The following is an 11944-nucleotide window of genomic DNA, read 5'->3' on the forward strand; positions in this document are numbered from 1 at the left end:
AGACGCATTTAAAACAGGTACAAATCCTATCACTTAAACCACTTCAGGAGGTGGTCTGAGATGCATTTGAGCCATAGCAGTGCAAACACATCCTCTCTAAAACGCATTTGACAAGTAAAACCTCCCATTAAAACGGAAACTCCCCCCCATGCAATACGTTACTGGGCACGTGATGCATGTCGACAAGGAAGATAATCATGGAGGACGCACATGGTTGTGGACCGGATGAAACAAAATGCTTTGTAGCAATATGGAACAGATACTACTGTGCAAAACAATCTGCAGACAACTTAACAAACAACTGCCAATTGGATGCCGGGTAGCGAGTGATTGGCACATTCCATCCCACACAGCAATCGAATTTCAGTTGGACTAACCTCATACTCCTGAAAAAAACTTGCTCCCATATATGTTGCCCCCCAAAATACATTAGCTTGCTAGCCCAATATAATTTTAAAGAAAAAAAAGAACAGAGCAGCAGCAATCATTAAAAGATGTAAATAAAATGTGAATAAACCATCTTAGGGTTATTAATATTTTAAAAGTACCTGACATACCTACATAGTGTTGTAAATGGAAAAAAACTGTGTGTATTTGTAATAGTTTTATCACTGTAAAAACGTGTGAAATAAATTGTGTTATTTTGTTATGTTTATGATTCAGGGTTTAGTGTATATGCCCACCAACCCTACCCCACCCCATCCTCAGCCCTAAAGCACATTTTAAATCTGTGGGAAATACTGCTCCTGTTAGTACAGTGCAGTACAGAATGGTGTAGTATGTTAAAAATATCCATACTGACTTACACTACTAAATTAGTATGCAGTATACACCTTGCAGTATCAATATTTAGTATATACACTGACGGCAGGGGTGAAATGTAAGATTCAGGAAACTTAGAGCAAGGGTTCCCAAACGCTGTCTCATCTGGCAAATCTGAATCAATTCATTAACTAATTTAACAAGTGCCTTGTGGTCTAGGTAAGGAGTGTTGAGTAGGACTGTGATGATACTTGAAAAGTATCACGCTTTACCACAAAACTAGGGTCATGTGATGTCTACCGCAGGGTTAAGCTCATTACCGTCATTATCGCATTTTTTTTTTTTTTGTATTTCATTTTTTTGCTTGTTGAAGTTACAGGAGTGTATATGGTGTGTGTTATGAAATATAAACTCAATAATCATTGTTTAGTTATCATTGACTGTTTTCCATCCTGTGTTCATGGGATTCTCAAGAAACAAAACATTTCAGTTGCTGGTCACTTCTGCTTCATGCAGGGGGAAGGATTTCTTTTGTGTGTGTAGTGACAGTTGGGGGTCTCTGAGGCCTTTGCAAGAGGAGCAAAGCACCAAGGGGCTGGGGGGCATTGGCAGTATACCGCCAAACTGTGGGGACACATTGCTTTTTGACTGCGGTAAGAAAAAAAACCCTACCGTCACAGCCTTAGTGCAAAGTAGGGCAAACACAAAAATGCACAGAACACAGGGTCACCATGATGGTAATTTTGAACCCCTGATTTAGAGAGGACTAAACCTAGTTGCTTAATGAGGATCATTTAGGCTTGAAGTGCCATCTTGTTGTCAGAAGCTTCTTTGCAACTACATTCACATTCTGCACCTGATTTATCAGACAATTCTACCTTCTAATACACATACATTCTTACGCTACCATTCAAAAGTTTAGAAACACTTTAGTTATTATAAAACCGATCTTTGTAGAAGAAAAGTGCATACAAAATGAGGAAATGTGTCCAGAATGACGACAATAGCTGTAGATGATTCTAAAATGACCAACAAAACTATGTAGCATCTAGAACGAAGTTAATAATTAAAGAGTGATGTTAATAAATTTAATATCCAGCAGGAAGTTACAGTAATATTTAAAATCAAGCTAAATCAAGTTAATAAAATGAACATCTTGCAAGAAGTTAATAGGTGAGGTCTGGTTTAGTTCATTGCTGGTGGGAATGCATTTTCACAATGGTCCATACCAAACAAGTGAATTCAACATCAAGGCATGTTTTTTTCTTCTTCTAGCAGCACATCAGCACTGTACTAGATGCATGAAATACCTATTTTAACATCTTGACTCTTGATAAACACATAGACTCTTATCATTCTACCAGCACAAGCTGCTGATACTAACAGCAAACGAGCAATAAATAACAGCGAAGCAATACATTTGATTTTGGCACATGGATCAAGGAATGTATTTTTGGCCATCAGTGACCTGACCTGACCTTAAATTGAAGTTGACAAACCAATCATAAAAAAGTAGGTAGCAGTAGGGTTTATTATTATTGTATTGATTATGATACACAGAGATGTTAAGGGACTCTATTTTCTTTTTTTTTCCTATTTTTTGGATGTCAAATGTGAGAGTAACAGAGCACTTTGATCAGTAACAGGGATACAACAAACACACATGTAATTATGTAATTTGGTGCCGTAAAACCAACCAATCCAAATGAAAAAAATACAATGTCAAAAAAGTCTGGTTTGTAACACATACACTGTACAATTAGTTTAAGCTTACATACCTTAGTATCATTGAAAAAGCTAAAATGTACTTTTATTCTCTAGTACTAACATTGGAAACTATATTATATTGTATTTTATACAATTATACTACAGAAAGCAACATATTTACATATAATTCCGCACATTCAACCTACAACAGTTTAACCCCGCCTATTCATGTGGAAGTTAAAAGAATTGTTTCAGCCAGGGCTGATTTTTGAATGAGGCACAATTAGGGATGTCCATAGGGGAAACTATACAGGCCAACAATTTGGTGAAATGCTGTTACGCTTTAACAGGGAAGTACATTGCAAGAGTTTTGTACTGAAGTGCATATATTATAGTTTGCTACAACAAAACATGAGTTCCTTAACATGAGCATTCTGCCAAATACCTGTTATTAAGGATGTGATTGAGAAGGCAGAGATAGCATCTGACTTCAACAATAACACTAGCTGGCATTAGCTAGGACCAAAGAATAAAAAGGCATTTTCCTGTTCTCAATGTTATCTCAACAAACTAGCATTATGAAAAAAACTTTGTGTGGAAGACATCGGGACATCACGATTAACAGTACAACTCAAAAATTAACGATAATCAGAATGCACAATACAGGGCAATCAATTAGAACAGAGATTATTTACATACATCAGTGTTACAAAAACAGTGATAAATGAATTTACTGATTTTTGGTATATAAAACCACACAAATCTCATATGTGGAAAATCCAAGAATAATGTAGCACATGGTCCCTTTAAAAGCCCAGCCTTACATTTTATGTGAGGTGTGTGTGTGTGTGTGTGTGTGTGTGTGTGTGTGTGTGTGTGCTTACCTGTGTGAATGCGGATGTGTCGAACAAGCTGGCTGGGTTTTTTAAACGTTTTTCCACAGTGATGGCATGTGTTGGTGAAGCCGCTCCGATCAACATTCTTCTTGTAGTTTCTCGAACTGGTCAAGATAGGTCTGAAATAATGAGATTAAAATTCAAATATTAAATTCAAATATACATCATGAACAATACTATAGCGTAGGAAATTATAAGAGATGGTCTATAACACTGTCTGATCATGACCGATAGTGGTGTATGTCCAGCACTACACTGCACTGGCTATTTTTAACATCATTTGTAATGTTACCTAATAATACATCATTTGTAATGTTACCTAATAATACTCTTAGAAAACAAGTAGGAAATAAACACATTTATGATGACAAATTAAATTATACCAAAAAAAAATATTATATATATATATATATATATATATATATATATATATATATATATATATATATTACTCTTAATGTAAGTCAATGGAACCAGAGTTTTTTCCAAGTCAATTTGGGCCATTTCTTTTAGTCCATTCATCATGAAATTTACACACATTGTAAAGGGTAGCAGGTATTTTCAAATTGTGTCAAAAACGTCAGATATGGAGATATGAGGATTTCTTCCAACAACAGCGATATATATATATACACACACACACACACACATATGTATATATATATATATATATATAGATTCCACAACTTTGCGCTGGCCAAATTTGACCAGGGCACCCAAACTCTTGCATACGACTGCATACACACACGACAATATTGTATTAATGTGGCAAGTTATTAAAAAAATAGTGTTGTGCAAAAGTCTTTGTTACACTGCTAGGCAATCATAGCCTACATTGCTGTGCAGAGTAGTTCACTATTATTTTTAATGATAAATTAAGAAATGAATGCATATATCCAAATATCTGAGGAATTTGATCTCTAGTCTTTTGATCACATAAAACTACTTAACAAAACAATACTAAATTTAAATGTGAATAAAAGCACACAACAAAAAAAGAATCTATAGAGCATTATTAAATGTTTATCTAAAATGGAACTATACCAAATTTCATCACTTTAGACAAATAACAACAAGACATTTTCCTTATTAAACTGCAATGGTGATTTGACAGAAATAGGTTAAATTATGTTTTGGTGTATTGGTGTAATTTATCATAATATATTTTGTCATCACAGTATTGTGTTAGCATAAATGCATTAAGCCAGTCAAGTCATTACAGGGTTTTACAGTGATTTTACCATGGTTAAACATGGCTTATTGCTTTATTTCAATGCAACTAAAAAAATACACACATCTCTGAACCAATGTATCTGTATCTGAATGTTCACTGTATCTGAAGACACACACCTGATCCTGATGTGAGTTTTCATGTGTTCCTTCAGCAAAGCGGCTGAGGTGAACTCTTTGCTGCAGGTCCTGCAGGTGTACACCTTAGTTCCGGAAAGCTCTTTACGATGTTCCTCCAGGTGCAGGGAGAGCTGGCTCTGAAGGATAAACTCATCTCCACACTCCGAACACAGAAAGTTCTGAAAATCACAGCAGAACCAGAGACGGAGGGAAAAGATGGAAAAAGAGCAGATAGAAAAAAGGTTAAAAGAATTTAAAAAGTGAAAAATGTAATTCACATAATATGTCCACAATCGTATATATATAAAAATGTGTTATGGTAGTTTTAAAATAATATTTTGGTCAAATTTATTAATCCATTAATGGCAGAGAGGATTGTTGTAAGACAAAACGGTATACATAGAAAGCATATATTTTCAGAAAGATTACTATTTTACCATCAAAATATATTAAAAAAAAAATTAGAAAACACATGTAGTTTCACTGGACATACTGGATAGTAAATAAAAATCACCATATTTAGACATTAGACTGTATAAATTGCGACCCCTGGTTCCTATCTCCAAAAGAAATTCAAGTCTGTAAGTTTCTCTACAATTAACCATTTTACAAGAAACTATTCAGGGTGAATTATGCAAAAATGAAAAACAAAAACAAGTGGAATTCCCCTTCATGCCTAAAACTTGACTAAATAAGACTCTGAAGCTGACTGGCCAACTGCACGCTGAATCTGTTACACAGGAAAGTTCCTGACCTCCTCTTTCTCATGCACCATGATGTGGGACTTCAGGCTGGCCACTCTGGAGAATTTTTTATCACACACAGGACAGGTGGGGTCAGATGTGTTGTGGGTGGATTTATGGAGCCGGAGGTTAAACTCCACGTTAAAGGACTGAGGGCAGAGGTCACAACGATGAGGCTAAAAACAAAAACATAGGATTAGAAAACAGAGAAAATGATAATCAAGCATTTTAATGACCATTAAATTAACTGTTAATTATTATTTTGAAATTGGCTGCTGAAATATTGATGCTGAAGAAGGTTTGAAAATGCAAACAAGCCCTCTTAGTAATTACAGTTTTTAATCTGTGCTTTGAAAACACTGACCAATCACAGTTCCAGATGAGTTTATGTGAGCATGTTAATGTATTAAGGTAATCATGTAATCCATCCAACCGCAGGTTAATTTGGTCACAATAATTCAAGCCAGTCTTTCGATATTTTACATTACTGATTCACAGATGCATTTTTAATGTATTGTAATCCCAATATGTAGTAACGTAATAATAATATGCCCAAAGTGATATGTCCCTTATAAATAGCAAATTCAGCTGCATTAAGGTGCACATATTGCTGACATAATTGAGCAGACTTCTTGTATAATCCCCAATAAAAAAGCACTGTCAATAGAATGGGATGCTCTGGAGCAGCTGCACATGAGCCTAAGCTCACTATGCCCCATGTCAAGTATTGGCTAGAGAGGTATAAAGCCCCCCAGCACTGGACTGTGGAGCAGTGGAACTGCGTACTCTGGAGTGATGAGCATCTTCCTAAACCTTTAGGATGAGCTGGAGAGGCATTTGTGATCAAGAACTAATCATCCAACACCGACCTTACTAATGCTCTTGTGGCTGAATGCAACCAAATCCTCACAGCAATGTTCCAACATCTAGTGTTAAGCCTTCCCAGAAATGGCTATATAGTGTTTTTTTCTAAATTGTGCAGCCTTACATCAAAATGAAACTTGTTGCTACAGTTTTTTTTTATTTTTATTCCATAACTTAATTTATTGGTTGATGTTTGATGCACTGGTTTGCAGTAGAACTGGTCATACTTTCAATGTGAAACTATCATAAGATGCCACCTTCAAGTCAGGTTCAAACTTTTACCCATCTAGAGCTGCCAACTGTAAGTGAGTTGTTGTGAAGTGGGAAGCAGTAGCTCACAAGCTCACAGAACAGGACCGTTTTCTCTGGACCGAAGAATCACGCAATACCACCTGGCAGTCTGACGAAAGAATCTGGGTTTGGTAGATGCCAACAGAATGCTTCCAGCTAAATACATAGAGCCATCTTTAAAGATTGGTGGAGAAGGAACAATGGTCTAGGGGTGTTCTTCATGGTTTGTGCTAGACCCTTTAGTTCCTTTAAAGGCAAAATTCATGCTCAAGCATTCTATGGAACTGTGTGCTGCCAAATTTGTGGTAACAGTTTGAGAAGGGTCTTTCTTATTTTAACATGACAACACCTCCTGCACACAGCAAAATCCACATAAAAATTAGTTTGCTGAGTTGAGACCTTGCTTGGCCTACACAGAGCCCTGACCTTAACCCTGTCCAACACCTTTGGGATTAATTGGAACGCTGAGTGGGAGGCAAGCTTTGTGTTGTTATGTAGTGCACTGACCCTTTGCTGTAGAGCCTTTGAAATTATATTATTCATTATTCATTATTTCATCATTAGTAAGGTGCAGAAAACAGTGAATATGTTAAATGAAACCTAACAATGCAAAAATACTCTTGTACTCTTGTATCAACACTGTAGTTGGTGTCATATGAGGAGTTATGATAAAAAGTCTATTAATACCTGTGGCAAAATTATTTGAGCATGTATTATTGCTTCTTAAATATTTAAGGGTGGTTTACCAATAGAATCATGATATAATTAAAAACTGTCATCATTTTGGACACTTACATAACAACAGAAATTTTCATAATGCCATATTTAGGCAAAAAAAATAATGTAAACCATTTAATATGAAAATAGCCCCAGTCTAAAGAGCATCAGCTTGCCTTGTCGTTAGCTTCATGATCGCGGAGGTGTCTCTGTAACTGGTTTTCTGTGCTATAGATTTGAGAGCAGATGTTGCATCTGTGCTCCACACCACAAAAAGTTTCAGCTTTCAACTCATCACTTCCATCTGTGAAGAGAAGAAAAACAGGACGAGCGTCAATAACAAAGCGTGGTGTAAAAATGCATTAGAATATTTCACAACTACAAATCTACAACATTGATTTCAACATTCCAAAATGGTTTCTAATCAATTAATATAATGATATTCATTAGTATGCAATATTTTCAAATGTAACTGATTATAATCAATTGTTTTTTATATACACATACACTCACACAGTTGATTATAATAATATTAAATAAAGTACACACTTTTTATTTTGGTCAAAATGAAAAAACTGTGATGGCTGACCACATTGTCATGAATGTATTCAATAATGTATTAAAATGTAATACACAAAATACTGATTCGGAATACATTTAGAATACATATTGATAACGCACATGGTAAAAATGGCTGTTGTAATTTTAATTTAATTCACACTGTTCCTTGCTGTTACTGGTTGGCAGTTTTCGTCCAATGATTCTTCTCTTAACGAAAAATTTACTTATTTAAATTAATTTACTAAATTTTCAAAATTACTTTGGCTCTCACTACCTGCTTCAGTTCACTTGTGCTTCCATAATCCCACTGCCATCTGAGAAGCTAAACAAACAATTTATCATATCCCAGTAACAAAATCTTGCAAATTTGACTATAAAGTGGGTAGCTATGTGATTTTCAGTTGACAATGACATGTCACCCATGCACGAGTTCAGTACACTCTAGACCTGCCCACTGCCGAGGAAATTATCAGTTCTATCACCCCTCAAAAGAGTTTAGTAATGCTGAGATTAGTAACTGGCTCTTCACATTGATTTATCAGTCTACTCAGGCTTGAGCAGAAACTTGTCTTTGTAAAGAAGCCTTTTATTGAGTTCTTCTTTAGAGTATGTTTTTACACACCGTGCACTGAGTTTTACATAGTTAATAAACAAGCAGTGATGGTATTTCTTAGGGGTGGGGGAAAAAATCGATTCTTCGATGCATCGCGATCCGGACGTGAACGATTCTGAATCGATTCACAAATGTCAAAAATCGATCTTCCAAATATTTAATTTATAACGTAATGTTGACGGAACGCAAAAGGCGGAACTAGGAAGTGGGTAAGTGCAGCGCCCGGACAGTCTGTAACGTATCTTTGCGACTTACATATGCGATCATATTTCACCGTAACTGCGCATTTTATCACAGATGAGTGGCAGCAGCGTCTCATGTGCTCCAAAGGCAGTGAATGAGAGCCTTCCAGTTCACTTGCCACATCACTTCCATTTGATTTATTAATAAAAGATATTGGAAGTAAATTCATTATGGATCATTACAAATACTTTGCTTTAAAACTACCAAGTCCTCACACACTGAGAAAACAGAAATGACGTATAGAAAAAAAAAAGATGCATCGAGATGCATCGATAATCGTTTTATAATGGCATCGCAGCCCTCGCAATCAAATCGAATCGTGAGGTGCCTAGAGATTCCCACCCTCAGCATTTATTTTTAAGATGACATGTATAATCGAGTGGGTGAAAGTATTCTCCTAAAAACCTAAAAGGTAACTATTTTCTGAATACAGCTTTTACAAAATGTAACTTAGACTGAACACACATACTTCATTTCTTTATTCTGACAAGGTAATCCCAATACTTTTATTGTGTTACATCCCAACCCTGCCAGTATCATGTTTTACCTCCCTCTCCAACCACATCCACCTATCATTGAGCTAAACACCCAGAGACTCTCACTGATACCATATTTTACTTGTAAACAGGTCACAGTAAAGATATATGCTATGATTTCCCATTTATGCTGACTTTCAATTTCCCCTTGACCTAAACCTAACACCCTAACCTCAACCTAAAATCCAAACTTAAACCTAACACTGATAGAAATCAAATGTGTATCACCAGAAAACTGCGCATTTGTACACACAATCTCGACACAATCTAGAGAGAAATCAGGCGTGATTATTTTTCTTGTACAAAATCACCAATTGTGTGCAAACTGGATCTTTAATAAGCTTACTACACACTAGCTGACTCAATTAACTATGGGAAGAAAACCTAGCAACAAACGCACAATAACTCTTCTAATTTTGGTAACACTTATTCATCATTTTTATTTGATTAACTTTATTCCACCAGGGGAAATGTTTCTTGGGCAACCTAGACTGCATGTCATAAAGGAATCACTAGACATGCACCAGACATACAACCTCACACCCTGATTAAAACACTAAGACATTAATAACACCATTAATTTGGATGCTTTAGTCTATATTCCAACAGCAGCTTAGTTTGGCCTCAAGGGTTTTTGCGGTGTATGCAATGTGTTGTTTGTGATGTTAACCACATCAGTGTTGCTCGTGTACAGGACATTATCTACAATCAATCTGTGACATGACCAAGATTGTACTACTTGAATTTCCTCTGAAGGACAGTACAATGACCCGAACGCCAGAAAAACGGTTTGAAATGATGGAAGCATATTTCTGTAGTGAACTACCAAACTATTAACTGATTTAGCTTTTCTAGTCACGAAATTTAGTCAACAACAATGCCTGAGCTGTTGTCAACAAACCATATATGCATTAAGTTGTATTTAGTAAACACTGACCACTGCTGTCTTTGGTGTTTCCTATCGCTAGCTTTAAGCCAGCAAACCATCTAACGCTGGCTATTTTACTGTTCTAAGCGAGAGCCTGAACGCTAACGTTAGCTGTTTTAGCTATGTTGATATCTTATTAAAATAACAGTTAAGAAGCTAGCTAGCTAGTTTAGGCAACTTCGGTTAACTTAGAAGCTGGCCACACTCAAGCAAGAGTGCGCATTCAAACAGTGCGAGGTTAGCTTTAGGGTCGGTTTACATCAGCTTTGGACCTTTCGGTTAGCTTCGCGTAAGCTATCTGTTAGCTATGTGCCCGCACTGTTATCTTTGTATTAGCTATCAGTTAGCTTTGTGTTAGCCCAGCATTAGCTCGCGGCTAAGCGAAGTGGCGACTCTGGAAGAAACGAAAGCTCCACTGAATGAGAACAGAGAGCCGGTGGCGGAATAAAACTCGCCACGAGACTCCATCCGTTCGCTTCTCGAGCTCTCCGCGCCAAACCGAGTGTGAACGAGCGAGCGGAGTTACTGGTATCATTCCGCCTCAGTCAGACCAACACAAAGGCGGCGCATCCGGGGACTATATCCATCAGATTCAGAGGCGCTTTTCTCCGCTGTCCGAGGTTTTCTCGGTCAGCAGCGGGACTTTCTGGAGAGCTAAAACTGTATAGTTTTTTTATCGGTGGTAATGTGTGGTGTCTTACCTGCTTCCCCGGTGCAGTTCCTCCCTTGTTTGCGCGGTCGGCCCCGCGGCATAGTTCCCCCTCAGCGCGTCAGGCTGTGAACGGGCTGCGCTTCAAAATGGCGACCGGAGTTCGTCACCGCCACAGCTGAGACTGTGGAGACAAGTGCAGATCTCAAAACACGATTGTTTTATAAGGCTGAGAAATCGTAGCGTTAACATTAAACATTATAAAGGTGATTTGTGGTCGTGGCTGAAGTGTGTATATATACACTACAGAAGTAGGATTTGTAAAGAGTAATTAGTCATAAACGTTAGTCAGGGTGACAAAATGAAAGTGAAGTTACACTCCAACCTGGTGAAAAAGAAGATTCCGCTATTTTGGTAACCACGCAAGGTCGTATGATTTACTCCGAGACATAAAGTCTGTTGGCCTAAAGGCCAGGGCTTTATGTTTGTAGTCATGACAGCTTTGGTCGTATTACAGCTCCTGAAGATTAAAACTTACTTTTTAACTACTGACTTATTTGTGTAAGATAAAATGTATGTATTTTTAATAAAATGAACCCATTATACTACAGTGTTGATATACCAGACCCAGTGTGCACAAAGACACGAAAGAGCATAGTTCATTAATTTGGTGGTTTAAACCAGCACTTCCCAAACAGCCAACACACCCATGTGGGTATGAGTTGAACAATGGCTAGCTGGGCTCCAGGTGGGCTTGGGCTGCCCAGGAAAACTTGGAGCAGGGAGAAACAAGTACTAGCACTTTCGGGCAGTTTTTGAGGGTGGGCTATTTGAAATGTTTTTGCCACTAGCTTGCCAATGCCGAAGGAAGCTAACGCGTCAGCTATGAAGCCAAATGATGTCTGTATTTATTAGCCTCTGCATTGGGCTTCAACAGGCTGGCTACCCAGACTATACATTAAATAGTGCATTCAGTGGGCTAATACATGAATTGTTACTGGGTCCTAGAGTCAAGACCTATTTTAAGTTAATACCTCAAGAACTATGGTTGAAATGCATTTATATAAAATATTTTGTGCATGGA

The 11944-nt window shown here is 37.2% G+C and overlaps 1 protein-coding gene across 1 annotated transcript in view; it reads right to left on the reverse strand.

The window, feature by feature from the left end:
* LOC118796831 (zinc finger protein 236-like) overlaps positions 1-11013 on the reverse strand; it is a 110230-nt gene extending 99217 nt beyond the window's left edge. The window contains exons 1-5 of the mRNA XM_036555958.1: positions 10913-11013; positions 7507-7634; positions 5470-5634; positions 4716-4894; positions 3354-3484 (exon numbers count right to left, since the gene is read on the reverse strand). Coding sequence (XP_036411851.1) covers positions 3354-3484; positions 4716-4894; positions 5470-5634; positions 7507-7634; positions 10913-10964 — 655 coding nt within the window. The 5' untranslated portion in view covers positions 10965-11013. The remainder of the gene's footprint in view (positions 1-3353; positions 3485-4715; positions 4895-5469; positions 5635-7506; positions 7635-10912) is intronic.
* Between the last annotated feature and the right edge of the window lie 931 nt (positions 11014-11944).

The sequence above is a fragment of the Colossoma macropomum genome, unplaced genomic scaffold (genome assembly GCF_904425465.1).
Source record: "Colossoma macropomum unplaced genomic scaffold, Colossoma_macropomum, whole genome shotgun sequence".
NCBI lineage: Eukaryota > Metazoa > Chordata > Actinopteri > Characiformes > Serrasalmidae > Colossoma > Colossoma macropomum.